The 13,446-nt window shown below is 51.9% G+C and overlaps 1 protein-coding gene across 2 annotated transcripts in view; it reads left to right on the top strand.

Moving 5' to 3' along the window:
- The first annotated feature begins 6,964 nt into the window (after nucleotides 1-6,964).
- The window catches only part of SH2D2A (SH2 domain containing 2A), an 8,646-nt gene continuing 2,164 nt past the window's right edge, over nucleotides 6,965-13,446 (top strand). Inside the window, exons 1-7 of one of the 2 annotated variants that reach the window (XM_007457872.1) lie at nucleotides 6,965-6,998; nucleotides 7,601-7,682; nucleotides 8,406-8,594; nucleotides 9,291-9,410; nucleotides 9,665-9,833; nucleotides 12,998-13,147; nucleotides 13,357-13,424. In XM_007457872.1, the coding sequence (XP_007457934.1) occupies nucleotides 6,965-6,998; nucleotides 7,601-7,682; nucleotides 8,406-8,594; nucleotides 9,291-9,410; nucleotides 9,665-9,833; nucleotides 12,998-13,147; nucleotides 13,357-13,424 (812 nt within the window). The remainder of the gene's footprint in view (nucleotides 6,999-7,600; nucleotides 7,683-8,405; nucleotides 8,595-9,290; nucleotides 9,411-9,664; nucleotides 9,834-12,997; nucleotides 13,148-13,356; nucleotides 13,425-13,446) is intronic. The other variant, XM_007457873.1, reaches the window with a different exon arrangement.

Here is a 13,446-nt window from a genome sequence, read left to right on the forward strand (position 1 = left end):
TCCGTAGTTGCGGCACATGGGCTCAGTAGTTGTGGCGCACGGGCTTAGTTGCTCCGTGGCATGTGGGATCTTCCCAGACCAGGGCTCGAACCCGTGTCCCCTGCATTGGCAGGCAGATTCTCAACCACTGCACCACCAGGGAAGTCCATTTGTAGACTTTTTAATGATGGCCATTCTGAGCGGTGTGAGGTGGGACCTCACTGTAGTTTTGATTTGTATTTCTCTAAAAATTAGCAATGTTGAGCATCTTTTCATGTGCAGAAAGGCTGTTTTTAATTCTCTAAAAGGTTTCTTTTCTCCGTTTAAAAATGTTCTCAACATGTTAATATATGTTGACTATTTCTGACATGCCAGCATTTTTCCAGGCACTGGGAATTCAGCATAAATAAGAGAAGATTTTCACCTTGGAGTGGAAAAGAATGAAAAGAAACTCGGAAACCTATCTCTTCTGCCATTGATTCATTGTGTCCTTTTTGGTTTTTTTTTTCCTTTCCTCCTACTCAGTTACATGGGGATCTTTCTTGTGGCTCTAGTTGTATAAGAGATCTTCTGCCAGCTTTCAGCTGGTATTCTGTTCCACATGAAGATGTAGTTTGGATGTGTTTGTAGGGGGAGGTGAGTTCCATGTCCTTCTACTTGACCGTCTTGATCTTCTCCATCTGATTCATTGTTGACTCGAGGAAATCGGATGCCCTTTGAGCTCTTTTACTATTAAAGAGTAAGAAATTGATCTAATTTATCAGTGTCAATACTAATATTACATCTGCAAAAGGCCTTATAATTTTCCAAAAAATTGTAAATATAGTTATTATGCATATTACTTTATAGAAAAAGTTTTTTCATACCTTCATAAGAACAAGGAACAACTTTACTAGGCCTGGCTCATTAAAAAATCATGTACTAACTCTATAATAAAGCTATGATTTAGGGCTTCCCTGGTGGCACAGTGGTCGAGAGTCCGCCTGCCGATGCAGGGGACACGGGTTCGTGCCCCGGTCCGCGAAGATCCCGCATGCTGTGGAGTGGCTGGGCCCGTGAGCCATGGCCGCTGAGCCTGCGCGTCCGGAGCCTGTGCTCCGCAACGGGAGAGGCCACAACAGTGAGAGGCCCGCGTACCGCAAAAAAAAAAAAAAAAAAAAAAGCTATGATTTAGAAACGCAGCCAGACACATGCAGACCCACGGGGAAAAGGGGCTGTTGAGGGGAGGGCTAAGGGTGAACATTTCAGTTCACAGCTCCTCACTTATAGCGTGCTTCTTTTGTTACCTACTGGTTTTCAATAAGAAGTAAGAGGCACTAAAAGGTTAATATGCCGTGCGCACGTCTCTTCACCCAGATGTGAACTCCAAAAGAACAGGTTGCTGAGTTTTTATTTACTTTTGCATGCCTAGCCTCTAGCATGTTTGGTATTCTGTAGGCAACGAATACTTGTTGACTAAATAGATAGAGCAAGAGTAACTATAAAGTAATGCCTTTGGTCCTGTAAATGCCTAGAGCTGTTCAGAGAAAAAGCATTATGTGAAATCTGAAATATCACTGCTCCTTTCCATAGCGTTGTGGGAGTGTGTCATGATCGCTTGTGATGTCAGCAAAGCACATTCTGCTGGCTGAAAATCTACATTCAAAGACACTATGGCTTTGCAAATGAGTCCATGTTGTGGGTTGAAATTGCAGCAAAGCATAGGTTACTAAAAGGGTACAGTTACGACCTGTGGTTAGAAAAGTTTCCTGGATTCTGATTTTTTACAGCTTGAACATTTTGGTCTTCACAAACAAATTCCTTAGAGGGCTTTTTGTTCTAGTGATAGTTAAAGTCTTGAAAAGTCTGCACCTTTTCTGCTCTTCTCAGGTATCTTTAACATGAAATCATTCAGTGGGAAAGCAGTGAAGCAGGGCCCACCCATCCGTATGGGGTTATGTCCCTAACTTCTTGCCATCTGTATTGGCTAGTAGTTAATCAGATCTGATCCCAAGATCTGAAGCCAGACCACCTGGTTCTAATGCCCACTTCCTGACTGTGTGACCTTGGGTAAGTCCCTTGACCTTCCTAAGTCTCAGATTCCCTGTCTGTGAAGTGGGGATGATAATCAGAGCATCTCCTTCATGGGTCTGTATAAGGGTATAAGAGTCCGTGCCTGTAACGCACTTAGCACGGTGCTTGCTAATGGCAAACATTCAAGACTTGGTGGCTCTAATCTCCCTCCCCACCCCCATACCTAGAGGTCCCAAGTTGGAAGCCACAGGTTAAGACTAATGTTCTCATTGTGTGACTGAAGCTAAGTCTCTTGACCTTGATCTCAGCTTTCTCACCTGTAAAATGATGCCAGGTAACCCTCAAATAAGGCAAAGCCTGCCCTTGGCAGTTATCTATCAAGTAATAACTGATTATACAAGGTAATGGTGGGCCGTTGGTAAAGTCTGAACACAAGGTAGGATGGTACACACACACACACACACCACACACAGACACACACACACACACACACACACACACACACCAGTTTTGTTCCCTGAATGCAAATGGTAGGAACGAAAAAATAAAGAAAGATATTTGTGTATATTATCCTTGCTATGCTGGACACAGAACTCCTCAGATTCCCTCCATTGCCGCCTCCTTTCCAAAAGCCCTGGTCTGGAACTTGCTATAAAGGACAAGAGGTTGCTCCTTATACTTTCCAGCACTAAGAAAGAGACACAGCATTTATCTGGACTCTTTAGATTTGGAGGCTAGGTGTGCTGCACTTGAGAATATCACCTCAAACTACTTGTGAGGTGATCCAGAAAGCTGGCAGTTTTAAGTGAGTCCCAGATTAAGACAGTCCCCTGCAGCAGGTCCAGGCCGTAAACAAGCTGCCCCACCTCTTGGGCCTTGTGATCCAGCACGTTCAGTGGTGCTAGAAATCCCTGTTGTGATGGATAAGGATGCTGTGTGGAGTCTGGCAAGCTCTGATGGGGAACTGCAGCGCATACCCTGGGATTCTGGAACAAGGTTATGCCCTCTCTGACAAAGAATTACATCTGAAAAACAGCTCCTGGTTCGATACTGGGCCCTAATAGAGACTGAGTGCCTGACCAATGGGCACCAAGTGACCATTCAACATGAGCTGCCCATCATAAAACTGAATGTTATCTGATCCACGAGTCCTAAAGTTGGACAGGCAAAGCAAATAATTTCATTCTGTGGCGGGCATGATACATCTGTACCAGTCCTGAACTGATCCAGAATTCAAAAGTAAATTGCATGAGCAGGTGGCCCAGACTGCCAGTCTCCTGCCTCTGTTGCTACTGTTTCTTCTTCAACCACATTTGTAACCTCATAGGGATTCCCTATAACCAACTGATAGATGTGCCAGGATGACATGTTGGCACTAGCAGCAGTATGGTCTCACTCAGAGCGTCCCTGAAAGACGGTGCTAAAGGGAAATCCTCCCAGAGCTGCAGCATACATCCGTCATCCTCTTTGCACATAGGGAGAGATGGTCCAGAGTAAGGAGGGAAAGATGGTCCAGAGTAAGGATGGGCATGGGCTACTAGGGAGTGGCAAATAGCTTGGCCAGTTGGTCAGAGAATGTCTGGGACATCTCTTAGTACTTCCGTGCCTGGCGATGACTGTTAATGGGTAGCTACAACAACCAACAGGGCCTGGGCAACTAGTGGTCTATACCTTGGGGGAATGAAGTTCTGGATCACCCCACCAGAAAAACAACCCAGACCAGATGAAATGCTAACTAAAGGTGGGGGCAACTAGAATGAGTGGCAGAGGAGGGAGATGATGACTATCAATCAGAGCCTCTGGATCAGTTACAGCTACAAGGATTGTAGCTTTTCTCACTTATCCTCTCACCTCAGTCTTTGAGAAAGACACCCTTGACCTCCACCTTGAAGGGGGTTGTGTGACTGAGTGTAGCTCCCTTCTTGGAGAGTAAGGATGTTTCTGTTTGTACAGAACAAATGTAAGCCCTGTCTTGTAGTATAAGATCTGTATACGATGAGAAGGCACAAGGTAAGACTGTGTTGGACACAACACTTGTACACCTCCTTAGATTCTTTTCATTGACTCCTTGACTGGCTGCCTCCCAAAACACTTCCACTTTTTTCAGAGCCCTTTTTTGGGACCTGAGCTGGCTAGAGTCCAAGCTGAATCCTAGGAATGCACAGTCTTCACACCTCACCTATCTCTCCATTTAACCTATCTCTCTGAGTCACCTCTCCATTTCTGATTAATATCAGACACCACACCAAGGACCATGAGATCTGGCTTCCTGAGCGGATACCAAGGTACAGGGGATGCAATCTCTAAGTCGGTTCCTGTGGGACCATCTTGGTCAACGGGAAGTGGGAAGTATGAGGGAGCTGGGAAGATAAGTTCTTCCTCCTTTCTCCCCTCTGTGGGTTACTCCAAGTTGTGGTTTCAGCTTGCACCCTGTCTGGAGAAAGTCCTCAAGGGAAAATGCCTGTCAAGAAACTGGATGTTTCTCTTTTCAGCTCATTTTGAAGTGATAACCAATGCAGTAATATTATTTTACTTTTTTTTTTTTTTGCTTCACTTCTCTTCTCCTCATCCTCACCACCCTGAGCTTGTACCTCCCAAATAAAGTGTCAAACTTTGAGTCTTGCGTTGAGCTCTAATAAGACACTTGCTAAGCTTGTCCTCAAGACTAAATCCTGAGCTGGGATGCTTCCTCACTACAGGAGACATGATTGGGTTCATCAGTGTAGCCGTTGCTCCTCCCCATCTGGGCATGTGGAAGAATACACATCCCTGGGAGTTCCCTGGTGGCCTAGTGATTAGGATTCCTGGCTTTCACTGCTGTGGCTTGGGTTCAATCCCTGGTCAGGGAACTGAGATCCTGCAAGCCACCTGCTTTGGCTAATAATGTGTTAGCGGAAGGAGCATGTTTCACTCCCAGAGATGGGGAGAGCATTTAAGAAAGAGTGGATAACTCTCCATACTCCTCTTCCAGGGCCACAGTGACTGTGGGAGGGTGTGTAGGTATGGCAGCACCATAATGTTTAGGCAACCTGGGAGGCTGAGCCACCACCTGGGCAACAGCTGCCCTGAAGAGACGCCCAGCTCTTCAGTGTAATTTGCATAGGTAAGAAACAAACTTCTGTTGTGTTAAGCTGCTGAGATTTTGGTGTTCTTTGTCACCTCAGCATAACCTAGCCTATACTAACTGATGTTCCACTTCCAAACCATATGAAGGAGAGGTGTTCAAGAGAATCACACACCATCATGCGAGGAGGGCTTCAAGAAGACGACAGGGGCATCTTGCTCCCTAGTTGACGTCTGCTGAGCCCACTCAGCTTTCAGTGCAGAGCATAGTGAGGGAGATCATTCATCATGCCTTAGTCTCGATCCCATCCCTGGGGGCTGGGATCAAGGCTAAGGCAACAGTTTTTAAGGAAGGGAAGAGGGCTCAGGCAGCTCAGGGGGAGGCAAGGCTTTGGGGTATGGGTGTGGCTGGGCCAGCCGTGACTCCTGGGGGAAGTCTTTCCCTCTCAGAGCTGCTGGGGAAGGAGCTCTCCAGGCTGTCGGGACTCCAAAGTCCTTCCTGGGTGCAAGGCAGTGTGTACTCTGGCCCTGGCCCCTCCAGCTGCATAATCCACTGCTGGCAGCCCCCAAGCCAGCTTCCGCTCCAGTCACACATCCCCTGCTCCACCCTATTTCCTTTTCCCATGCAGTTGCACATGCTCATTCCTCTTCTAGAAACACCTTTCCCCACCTTCCTCAACCCTGTTCATCCTCCACAGCTCAGCTCAATCCCCTCTTCTGACATCCCAACCCCCTGTACACGCAGGCATGCACCGCACACACGGCTAGATTAGGAGCCTCTGAGGTGGGCTCCCGTAGCCCCAGCCCACACCACTAACCCACCACAACCTTCTGTAAGTACCTGTTGGCAAGTCGTTTCCCCCTCTTGACATCTTGAGACAAGATCCTTTTTCTCTCTGGGCTCTCAGCACCAAGAACAGTGCCTGGCACATAGCCATGGACTGTTGGCCTAAATCACAGTGGAATTTGCAAAAGAAGATCTAGTTTCTAGTCCCAACTCTGCCATGAACATCTGAGACACTGAAAGACCCGGGCCACGGCACTTAACTTCTCTAAGCTTCAGTTTACCCTTTTGGAAAATGGGGATAATGTCCCCTGACTCCTTCTCATTTGTGAGGATCACACAAGAGAGAAATGGGATTGGTCCTCTAGGGTGGCAGCAGATGTAAGCACACTGCAGGTTTAAGACATCAGCACTGAAGTTATTAATAGCAACTGCTAATAACGACCTGCTTAGTTGAAGGAAATTTCCCCTCTCTTTCTGTGGGATGGCCTGGTTTTGTCCTAACCCAGCTCCATTCTCTGCTTGACGATGAAGCCAGGTTCCCCCTTCCCTACCCCCTTGTCTCACAGGTTTCATATGACCTCAGAAAATCCTTCAAAAGTCTGACCCACATTCTTTCTGTTGCAGCTCTGCCCCCTCCCCTCCTCGTGTGTCCTAAGAGCACAGTCCTGCCTATGAATCTTCAATGACCCCGAAGCCCCATCACCTTATAAGGCTTATCCTTCTGAGGTTGACGTCCCCACTGCCACTGCTCAGACAGAGGGAGAGAGATGGAGAGAGAGGGAGAGAAAGGGAAGCCCCAGTCTGGAGTGAGGGCGTGGAGAAAGAATCACCAGAGAGATGGAGATAAGACAGCAACAAGGACTCCCCAACACCCAGACACACAATGACACAAATACTCACCACACCACCACCACCTTCAGCTGCCTGGCTTCCGGGGGAGGGACAATTGTCTTACGGCTTTCCATGACGTGAGTCCTCCTCGAGGGCTAGGGCTGTGGGTGAGGCGACATTTCCTGCCCCTGGGGGCTGGGGCGAGAGGAGAGATGAGTAGCTGAGTGTGCACACCTTTTGAGAGCCCAGACACACACCCTGCTCCAGGGGCTCCTTTCCTAGGCTGCCCCCATGGAGTTCCCCCTGGCCCAGATATGCCCTCAAGGTAAGTGTGAAGTTGGGGAATGTGGGTGGGAGGGAACATCAAGACCCCCATGACGCCTGCTCCCCTCCCTCTGGGCCTGAGCTCCCACTTCAGGGGTGACGGGCCACACCTCAAGCCAGAGCTGGTGGGCAGGCGGCCCACAATCCCTGCTCCCTTTCGGGGGCTCCAGGTCCACGCATCCCTGAGGATAAAGGCGAAAGGGTCTTCTGAGGGCTTCTTCGAGTGGAGAGAGGAGGCAGCAGGAGGATGAAGGGGGCTGGGAAGCCGAGGATCCTGGGCCAGAAGAGGGACCTGCCCTGAAGAGATCTGCCTCCTTTCCCGGATTTCAGGACTTCCAGACCAGCCTAAGGCCAGCTGGCTTCCCAGCGCTCCTTCCTGAGGCCCCGTTTCCCTGAGAAGCCCCTCTGCGCCTCCTTGGCCCCTTACTCCTCCTCCCTGAGAAATCGTGTCTGCCATCCCTCCTGCATTTCTCCTGCTGTCACAACTGTCCCTGTCCTCCAGGTCCCCAGGGAGAGGCCTATGGGGCCCCTCTGAGTCTGGGGGAGGGATGGGCGGCAGAGGGAGAGGCAGGCCCTCACTGAGAAACTTCTCTGTGCTAACAGGGAGTCAAGAAGCCCCCACCATAACCTTCAGCACCTTCCAGCCCATAGACTTGAACCGCAGGAGCTGCCAGGGCCCGGGCTTGCTGCCGGGACCCAGACTCCAGGCCCTGAAGGCCCAAGAAGCCCGGCCCAGCCCCAGGGCCTCCGCTGTGCACCCTGCGGTGAGTGGGAACCTGGGGGGTGTTGCTCCCTCCTCTGGCCCCACCGTCCCACGGGTGAGGGCTTGCGGGGGGGGCAGAGGCCAAAGCAGGACTGAGCTGGAGGCTGCCGACAAAGCCAGCGGCCCAGAGGGAGGGTCTGCATCTCTGTCCGTGGCCTTCATTTGCCCATTGCATCCTCATCTCAGGCCCTCTCATTCACCCAGTCATTAGGAAATCCTCCCTGTGAACCAGCTCAGTCCCTCCTACTGTAGGGTGAGCCCTCCCTCATTCTGGCCTCTGGCGTTCCCTTCATCCCTCAGGCCAGGGAATGAATGCCTTTCGTCCATCTGGAAGGCCTCACTCCCATTTAAGCACAGTTTAACAGTTCACTGCTACTGGATCAAAGGCCCAAGGACCCAGACGGAAGTGGAAGGAAATTCCCTGGAAACAAAAACAGTTTGACCTAAAGAAGAGATTTAAGTTACACTTTGGGAGGGACTTTCTGGGCAATTACACCCTAAAATAGGCAACAGGGATGGGGGACGGGGAGCTTCCTCCGCATGTCCAGGAGGGGCTGGGTATGAGGGTGAGAAGTGAGTAGCTGGCTTGAAGTCAGGAGAAGGACCACTAATCATGGCTACTTCCGCCTCCTTGAACTCTTCCCCTATCCAGGCACCTCCCCAGGCCCCAGAGGCTGCCTGCAGCCCAAAGGATATTGGGAAGGAAGAGGTGCCTAGGGAAGGAGGCATGTCCCTGCAGGCTGAGACTCAGGCTTGGTTCCAGAAGACCCAGGCCCATGAGCTCCTGCAGCATGGGGCAGCCCCTGCTTGGTTCCACGGCTTCATCACTCGGAGGTGAGTCACAGAGGAAGAAAGAGGCTCAGAGAAGGGCAGGGGCCAGTCCCGGGTCCTGCGGTCAATCAGGAGTAGATTGAGGCTACAGGCCAGGCTATGACACCTGGAGGTTCCAAGGCTACTCGTTAAGGCAGCTCTCCTGGGGGAGATCATCGGAGAGGCTCTAGCCCGAACCCCCCACTCCGTGCCTCAGTTTCTCCCTTCTAAGCTCAACTTTCCTCCTGTCTCTAACGCTTCTAGTGCTCAAGTTTCCACCTCTGCCTCAGTCTCTCTCCCTCCATCTTTATTTACCTCTGCCTCTCTCCAGCCCTCTCCTCTTTCTTCCCTCCCTTGCAGGTCCTCCCTCTTCCTCCACTTCTCAGCTTCACTTCTCCTGTATCTCTCTGTTCACATCCTCTGTTCAGCTTGTGACTTGTGAAGTCTAGAAGTCTATTACCATCCCTGTTGCTGGGGCCGCTGTACTGCCCCGCTTAGTCCCCCACCCCAGGCTGCTTTTCCAGGATGAGGCCAGGAAGAGGATGCAGGGCTGGAAGGTCTCCTGGCCATCCACGCCCAGTCCCTGCAGCAGGAGCGCAGTGCCCACATCCTCTCTCTCCCACCTCCACCCCTCTCTAGCCACTTAAGCCCTCTTGGTACGGGGTAGGGGTCCCCCCATTAGAGCCAGGGAGACAGGGGGTGAGGCTGGAAGAGTCTGAGCATCTTCCGTGTCTTCTCCATCACCCACAGAGAGGCTGAGAGGCTGCTAGAGAGCAAGCCTCAGGGATGCTACTTGGTGCGTTTCAGCGAGAGCGCCGTGACCTTTGTGCTGACTTACAGGTGAGGGCCGGAGCGCTGCGCTGGGCGACAGGGAGGCTGGGCTTCGGGCTAATCAGAGGGCGGGGCTTGATACTGACGGTTGTGTGAGGGGAAGAACTTCATGCTGACTCCCAGCAGGGGCGGAGGAAGTCTATGCTCAGCCCCCAGGCTACTAAGGGTGGGAGACCCGGGCGCGGGGCGGGTAGGGGTCACTCCTCGTGCTGGTGCCCTGGCTGGGAAGAGGGAGCAGGTCTGATCCTGACTAGTGCCTCCAGGAGCCGGACTTGCTGCCGCCACTTCCTGCTGGCCCAACTCGGGGACGGGCGCCACGTGGTGCTGGGCGAGGACCGCGCCCACGCGCGGCTGCAGGACCTGCTGCGGCACTACAAGGCGTGCCCGCTGAGCCCCTACGGGGAGACGCTCACCGAGCCCCTCGCCCGCCAGGTACGCAGCCCCCATCCCCGGCCCTGACACTGACCCTGACCCTGGGAACCCAGGCCAGCGCCCCTCCCCACGCAGAGCCCAGGCCGCAGGACCTCGACATCGGGCACTTTCCCATTCCCACCGACGACCCAGACAAACCTCCCTTGCCCACACATCTCCACGCAGATGACCTTCCAGAAAGATGCGTGTGCTGGAGGAGGGGTCCTTGAGACACCAGCCCAGCCACACAAAGGCTGGGAGTGGCCAGCTAGGCAGACGGGTCATTTGAGGGGGGGGGGGTGTTTTTTGTTTTTTGCCTCGAAGCTTGTGGGATCTTAGTTCCCTGATCAGGCATTGAACTCGGCAGTGAAAGTGCCCAGTTCTAACCACTGGATGGCCAGGGAATTACTGGGTCATTTGTTCTTTAAATTAAGAGATAGTTACTGAGACAAGACATATGGGTGTCAAACCCACAAAGCTACTTACCAGCGGCAAAGACATGTAATAGGAATCAAGTGTGAGAGTGTGATGAGGGAGGAAATACAGAGTGGGGTGCCATTTAGCTCACGTGGTGGGGAGCCGTGTCAGAGAGTGCCTCCCTGAGGAAGTTTAGGCAGTTCTGAGGGACCACTCTGTGCCAGGCATTGGTCTGGGCACTGGAAAAATTGCAGTAAACAAAACTGACCCAAATATCCCTACCTCCATGGAGCTTCCATTCTAGTGACAGGAGACAGACAACGAATGCGAATGCGTAATACAGATAACAAACAGAGAATACAGAAACAAGGAGTGACAGGGTTGGGGTTATTTTACATAGGAACATCAGGGAAGGCTATTCTGGTAAGGGGACATTTGAAAGGTCTGAATAAAGTAAGGGAGAAAGTCATGCAGAGAACTAGAGGAAAAACATTCTCGGTAGATAGCACAGCAGGTGCAAAGGCCCTGAGGCAGAAGGATCCTTGATGTGTGTGAATAAGAATAAGAGCAGTAAGGAAGCTAGCATGGGTAGAGAGGTAGGAAATGAGACCACAGGGGTGAAGGAAAGGGGCCCAGTAAATTCTTGTATGATTTGGAATTTTATTCTGAGTGAGATGGGATGGCACTGGACAGTTACAGGCTAAAGAGTGACATGACCTGGCAAGTTTGAGAGGGACATGGGTGACCAGATGGAGACTACTACAATACTTCAGGAGAGAAGATGGCAGGCTGGACCAGCTTGGTAGAGGTGAAGGGGTGAGGAGGTGGAACAATGGGTCTGTTTGGAAAGTGGAGCTGACAGGGTTTTTGCAGGATTGGGTGAGGAGTGTGAAAAGATGGAGTTGTCATTGACTGAGATGAGGAAGGCTACAGGAGGAGCAAGTCTGCGGGAGGCAGGGGAGATCGCGAGTTCAGTTTTGACGCTTGCGGTTTGAGACATCCATTCAATATGCAAATGGAGATGTCAAGTACGCAGTTGGAATATAGGAATCTGGAGTTTAGGACAGAAGCCTAGGTTGGAGATCAACATTTGGGAGCCATCAGCATGTAGATGGGTTGATTCTAAAGTCTTCAGGAGGGATGAAATCTCAGGAATGAGTGTAGATGGAAAAGAATAACAAGTCTCCAGCATTGAGAGTTTGCAGAAATGAGGGGGAACCTACAAAGAAAACTGAGAAGGAGCAGTCAGAGAGAGAGGGGAGAAGAACCAGGAGTGTGATGCCCTAGACGCGAAGCAAAGAAAATGCATCAGGGAAGAGCAGGTGCCAGTGCGTCCAGAATTAACCACTGGATTTGGCCAACAGAAGGTCACTGGTGACCTGGGCAAGAAGAGTTTCCTGGAGCTTGATTGGAGTCAGTTCAAAGAACTTGCCTTGGGCTTCCCTGGCGGCGCAGTAGTTGAGAGTCCGCCTGCCGACGCAGGGGACACGGGTTCGTGCCCCGGTCCGGGAAGATCCCACACGCCGCGGAGCGGCTGGGCCCGTGAGCCATGGCTTGAGGGACTGTGCCTAGGGGTAACTCTTGTGTGGAATTTTGTGAGGAATAAGTGGAGACCTGAAGATTTCCAAGCAGTTGGAACAGGGTGAAGGGAAGTCTGATGGGGAGGGGAGCCAGCTGGAGCTGCGAGAGCCAAAGGCAGAGCTGTCAGAGACCAAGCTCCATGCCTGGCCCTCAGAGGGTCTTGTCAATCACGTTTTCTGGAGTTTGGGCTTTATCCTGGAGCAACAGGCAGCCACGGAAGGACTGCTAGGGGAACTTCTGCAGTCTTACTCTGCTCACGGAGTGGAGAATGGGTTAGCAGGGCAAGATGATGCAGGAGGAGGACTTAGGAGGCCTGAACTGGAGTGGTAGCTGTGCGCGTGGAGAAAGTGTGCAGATGTAAGGATATTTAGGCAGTGGAAGGAGCAGGGCTTGTGCTCCGTTAGATGTGGGGAGGAAGGGAGGGAGGTGTCCAGGTTGACTCCTAAGGTGCTGCTGTTTCGACAGCAGGGTAGAGGTGCTATTTTTGATTCATAAAGGGAATGCTAAGAACTCTTAGGGGGTTGAGGCAAGGAAAAAGAATTCTGACTTGAATCCATGAACTGCCTATACCCCTTCAGACGGAGACATACACTTGGCGGATTGCAGAAGCATGAGAAAAGGCCTATGGCCTGAGCCTTCCGAAAGTAGTGGGCATGTGGAGAACATTCAGGAACCCAGGGATAAATGCTGAGCAAAAAGCATACCTGACATGGGAAGGAACCCTATAAGGCTCATCTCCTCATCCCTGAGGCAGTGTCTCTGTCCCGAGAATGTCTAGCTTATAGCTCCGTAAAGTAGAGTCGCCTGGCACCTGCAGAAATAAACAAAGGCACAGAAGTCTTGGAGATCTATCCCCATGCCAAAAAATTTTAGGCTAAAGACTTCTAAAGACTTGTTGCACTTTTACAACCACAGGTACAAATGGCGACTGGCCTGGCCCTATGTTCCAGATGAAGTTAAGTTTAATGCTAAATATGGCCTGTGACCAGAGCGACTGTCCCGCCTCCTGGTCTCCTTGCCCCCTCTTCCTCACCCAGAAACCCAGCGCCACCCAAATTTCTGTGTCGCACCTCCACCCCCGACCTTATCCGTATGGACGAGATTATTTTGCGCCCCCCTGCATCACCTGCCGACTCCCACCCGCCCCTCGTGCACCAAGTCCCTGAGCCCTCCTTCTTTCCCCGCAGAGTCCTGAGCCCGCAGGACTGTCCCTAAGGACTGAAGAATCAGACTCTGGAAGCAAAAGCCAGGACTCACAACCTCAGTATACCTCAATCCTCAAAAAGGAGCAAAGCGCAGCCCCCATGCAGAAAGACGGGGCGGGGGGGCCAAAGCAGGTACTGGGCGGGAGGGGCTGAGAGAGGTGGTGGGGCCTGAGGGAGGGGAGGAGCCGGGAGACGAAAAGAGGGAAGGCCCTGCGGTCATGGGGCGGGGCCAGCGGGAGGGGGCGGGGCCTGCAGGGAGCGGAGGCTCGGGCTGAGCTGCAGCTTTGGCCCTGCCTGTGTGGCTCTGACCCACTCTCCTCCCCGCCTGCCTTCTCTCCTAGACGTCCCAGCCACCCAAGCCCAAGCCTCCCATCCCCGCCAAGCCTCAGCTGCCTCCCGAAGTCTACACAAGCCCCGCTCCGAGACCCCGC

The sequence above is a fragment of the Lipotes vexillifer genome, unplaced genomic scaffold (assembly GCF_000442215.2).
Source record: "Lipotes vexillifer unplaced genomic scaffold, Lipotes_vexillifer_v1.1 scaffold238, whole genome shotgun sequence".
Classification (NCBI taxonomy): Eukaryota; Metazoa; Chordata; class Mammalia; order Artiodactyla; family Lipotidae; genus Lipotes; species Lipotes vexillifer.